General features: G+C 33.5%; 1 protein-coding gene across 1 annotated transcript in view; it reads right to left on the reverse strand.

Moving 5' to 3' along the window:
• Positions 1 to 1001: 1001 nt before the first annotated feature.
• Positions 1002 to 5000, reverse strand: part of LOC125033256 (Golgi to ER traffic protein 4 homolog) — an 11636-nt gene continuing 7637 nt past the window's right edge. The window contains exons 6-8 of the mRNA XM_047624642.1: positions 4708 to 4854; positions 3152 to 3303; positions 1002 to 2400 (exon numbers count right to left, since the gene is read on the reverse strand). Coding sequence (XP_047480598.1) covers positions 2282 to 2400; positions 3152 to 3303; positions 4708 to 4854 — 418 coding nt within the window. The 3' untranslated portion in view covers positions 1002 to 2281. The remainder of the gene's footprint in view (positions 2401 to 3151; positions 3304 to 4707; positions 4855 to 5000) is intronic.

Genomic DNA, 5000 nt, shown 5'->3' on the forward strand with positions numbered 1-5000 from the left:
ACACCTTAGTGGGCAGAATTAAAGGTAACATCACAGGCAAGAAAAGAATGAGGAAACTACTTGTTTATTGAGTAGTTTGTCTTCATGTGACAATTTCTATTCATGTCTCTGCGCGTGACCGTCAATCATGCCCACTCGTATGGACATCCCTTAATGGTCTTTTATGTTTTAACAAGTACATGTACCCAGCAGCATTGGGTTAAATGAAATGAAACTTTTCCTTCATTTCTCATTCTCATTCATATAAATTAACTTTCCTTTTTTAATTATCACTATCTAATCTTCTGCAAAATGATAAATTCCAATTTGCAGTTTCTTAGATTATCCTGTGCCCCTACAAACAGTGTATTTTCAAAAAGCTAACTAATAAATTCTCTGAATATATTAAGTATTAAATCCTGAATGAAAAAGTACAAATTCCACAAGGCTATGAACAAAATAAATGAAGCAGTAAATGTCCCAGTAACCTGCATTTGAAGTCCATTATTTCTAACATTTCTCCTGTCTATAGAAGAAAAAATACAAAGAAAAAACTTTCCACATCAATATTGAATTACTGTCTGAATATACAAAGTTTAAAGTATAAATAATAATGTTGAGCATAACCAATTTTCACAACAGTCAGCATGTCTTTCAAGATGGATATGCTATTCTTATTGTACATTAACTCAGAGTAGTCAATTTCTTTCTATAAAAGGGAACTCAAGTTCTCTTTGTCATAGAAAGGCTTAGATTAATGAAGTGTCTCTAGTTATATAGGATAGTTGAATTTACAAACACATTTCCTTTTTATAGGTGCCTTTGGTATGTCTTGCATCTTCTTTATATTCACATGCAAATCATTGATGTAATAACAACTACTGCCAACATTAACTTGTCATCAGTATCTTGTTTCTCAATGCTGACAATAGTATTCTACTTATGAAATAAGAATACCTGTACTTTTGTACAGTTTTACAGTGGTAATATCAAAAGAGGATAAAGAATCCAATAAGCATATGGAGACCTGATTGATATTTTAATGCTCATCAGTAGATAATCATTTATATTTCCAGCATCAGTGTACATTTAATCACTGCCTAGATGTGCCATATACTTGAGTGTTTGGTTTAAGTGTAAAGCTATAAAGAGAAACTGCTTACCTTAAGGATAACTCTATTTGGTGTACTCAAGTCTTTGGGTATCACAATTCAATTATTCTCAAGCTACAAAACTTAAATGCAACAACTGCAATCAGTCCCATCAGGTGAAAGATAAAACCGTGGCAGTACATACATATATTATTTCCAAGATGCTATTCCCTGAGGTGCAAATTTCAAAACAAGCCAGAGAAATTTACTCTCATTATAAAGTTGAGATATAAATTGAAGAATTTCAAACCACATCTAGGCATAATGAGTCTTTCACTGAATTTACACAATCAGACCAACATGTAATTTTCAAGTATTCCACAAACAGTTTGTAATATGCATTTGCATTAGAATTCTATAACTTGCTTCAATATTCACTTCCTCTCCTTGTATTTTGCTTTGTTTAATATGTCAGATATTAACTTCATCAATACTCTAATAATACAAAATTGAAAATTATCAAGTTCAGTCCTTCACATATATTTCACTATTGAGATGACCTGAAACACAATATTGCTGGTCACAGATTTTTGGGTAGAGCTCTCAACATTAATCTATGTGGATTTTATACTATACAATATATTACAAATGTTTCCACTTACACCTAATAAACTCATCAACCAATTTCACACTAATCTATACACTGGTGGTCTCGGTAGCAAAATCTATGGTGCCTACATAACATCTCTGGCTATTTACAAATTCTCTTGATTCTTATAACAGCGCAAAAACTGATATAAAATAAAAATCTACCTCCTATGACTATTGAAAAGTACATGGACAGGCCAAAAATGGAGATTTAATTATGTCGCTCTTCTCCGTTTCCTGAAACAACACCAGTGAAAAGTACAAATTTCAAATCAGTAACACACACCAAAAGGGAGAGGAAAAACACTCAAGTGCTAAAATTGACATCAGAGTTTGACTTTCTCCTTAAACATCCAAAACATAACAGGGGTACAGGAAAGGGGAGGAACAATTATGAGAGGAAGTGAGGAATAGAAGAAGACAAAAGAAAGAAGGGGGGGGTAAATAATAATCATAAAAAATAAATAATTACATAGTTAATTTCAACTGCTGATGTGAGTCGCTATTATATTCTCACAATAGCACTAACCCTAAGCACCCAACAATCCTACTGAGACACAACATTAGTCCAGCTCTTCAGCAGCCAGCGGTTGTCGTGAGGTCGAAGGGCCACTGGAGATTCCATCATCATCTGAGTCGTCATCACCAAGTCCTCCACCAAGGAGACCCTGGATCAAATTACCTGAAGCAAAAGGAAAAAATAACAGGTGTCGTTTGCCATAATAGAAGCAGATCAAGGAAATCATCCTTATTTAAGAATGAAATTGTGACCTTATTTTCAAGTAAATATATATCCTATATTATATATCCCTACCACCTGATATCAGTTCATTTTGGCAAGAGTGGATGCGGACCATAAATAAAGGGTGACATTTTCTTATATCTGGCACAATTATCTCCATAAATTAAATTCTTTTCATAGACCTATTTTACCTGTCACTTAGTAATAATGCCATTTATCTTTAAAAACTTGTGTATATATCCTAACTCGTGCAGAACTGGTGGAGTCAATGATGCTCATGAAACTTCACTGGGTATTTAATTTACAGTATCCTTTGGAAAGTATGCCTGAAACTTTACATAAGTGAAACTGGTAGTCTCACAACAATAAGAAAGGTGAGAATAATGGGATAATTTATTCATAAGATGAGTCTATGAGTCTGAGTGTGCATGAGTAAGAGTGGGTGAGCATATGTGAGTCCTGTTTCGTGAGTTTCCTCTCAGTGCAGGTCTGGCCTTTGCTTTACTATTTTATCTATGATTCATGAAGGAAATATATTTATACATATGTAAAGAGTAACTGGGTGGACTACTGTGTATTAAAAACGATCTTTCCTAAAATTGTCAACTGTCTGTGATACACCAGAAAACACTGAACTTATTGCAAGATAATAATGATAAAAAATATCTCATAAAGGATTTAGAACACTTACCAAATATGCCCCCAGGTCCTTGTTGGGGACGAGGAGCAGGAAGATTGAAAAATAGCTGTCCAATTCTGTCTAAATACTCTCTATAGGATGGATCTCTCTTTAAACTTGGTTGATATTGCTCACACAAAACTGTGAATCGAGTTACTTGCCCGCTGAAATAAGAAAGTAAATATTGTAAGCTCCTCAGCTGTAGAATGCCTTTTCTACCTACATAAAGGGAGCACAATACAATCCAATAAAACCTAGTAATTCCTATATTTGAAAGGGTCTTGTGTTACTTCAAAAGTAAATCTGTACTTTAAAAATATGAACAGACAAATCTAGAAAATGTATGAATGAGAAGATATAATTGAAACTGGTCAAATGCATTTCTTGTACTGTGAAACTTTCATTCTCATTCACACTTTTTTCTACATGTGGTGATTATGGGAGTTTATTTATAAAGGGTTCTCTGAAAAACAATAATAATAAACAAATACATAAAATTTACCCTAATTATCTGCCAGACTTACTGATAAAATCAGAAAGTTACATACAAACTTCCTGTTTCATACAGAAATGACATGATAATTTATGCTGTGAACTGTCTTCTTGCAAAAATAATAGTTTACCAACTACATGAATAAAAGATAAGTACCAACCCAATAAAAAACTTAAACCTTAGATATTTTGACATATATAATACAAATTCCTGTATTGATTTCCTGTCTCCCTATTTCCAAGTTTTCATTGGTCTTCAGGTATATTTTTACACTGGAACTAGCAGTGCAACCCATGGAACAACTACACAAAAAGATCAATAATGCTATTCCTGGAGGCCCCATTTTATCCATATGGGAGTGAGAAACTGTGCACTCAATCTAAGACACACCTATATTTCCTGTTTTGTCTGATGAATCATTATATCAGTTAAAACCATGAGCCTTAACTGGTGGTATGTGGTTGGTTAGGAAACCTGATTAGTAGAAAGTATGGGATTCCAATTTTAGTTAACTTTTTGAAACACATGTGCATGACCATTATTCACCATTTGGAAACCTGGTTTCATGTAATTCTTTTTTTACTTCAGTATAATCACAAGTTGTCTGCACACATCCTAAATTATTTCTTGACAGTTTCTTGTAAAATGACTTATTGCTGGGACTGTTTTTGGCTATTAGTATGATGACTGAAGCTTCTGTACTGACATCACACACACAACATGAAGTGATCTTAACTAATACAATTTTCTCTAATGAAGCCAATGAAAAAAAAAAAATGTTCACATGTGTCAAATGCATGTTTGAATTTAATCAGGATACCACAAAAATTGTAGAAAAAAAGGTATAAATGAGAATTGCTGTCTTTACTACTTAATGATTGTATTTGACCATTTTTGACTATATCTTTGACGGAAATACATGTACTACAGACAAAGATATTGTCAAAACTGCCCTGTAAAGATATTCATTCTAATTCATGCCTTTTATTACATATGCCACAATGAACACTTCAACAAAAATCATCACAAGAGGGTTAAATGACTTTCTGTAATTTCATAAGAACAGTAATCTTACCTCTCAATAGCAGACAGGAGAAGCCAGAGGAAATTGAGCAGAGGAAGTAGGAAAGGAGGTCCTCTCTGCTTGGTGATATTAGGGTGCTTTTTTGTGTAATTTTCAAAGACTTCTGATGCAGCAACTTTCTTCTGAAGACACAAGTACCTAAAAGTAAGAAATAAAATAAGGAGTGAAAATACTGAACATCTAGGCTTTCAAAACAGGAAGGACAGGCAACAGTAGGAAGAAAAGAGAAAGGCAAAAGAGAAAGGGAGAGAAAAGTAGAGAAAACATCACCCATCAATTCCACA

Source organism: Penaeus chinensis, chromosome 2 (genome assembly GCF_019202785.1).
Source record: "Penaeus chinensis breed Huanghai No. 1 chromosome 2, ASM1920278v2, whole genome shotgun sequence".
Classification (NCBI taxonomy): Eukaryota; Metazoa; Arthropoda; class Malacostraca; order Decapoda; family Penaeidae; genus Penaeus; species Penaeus chinensis.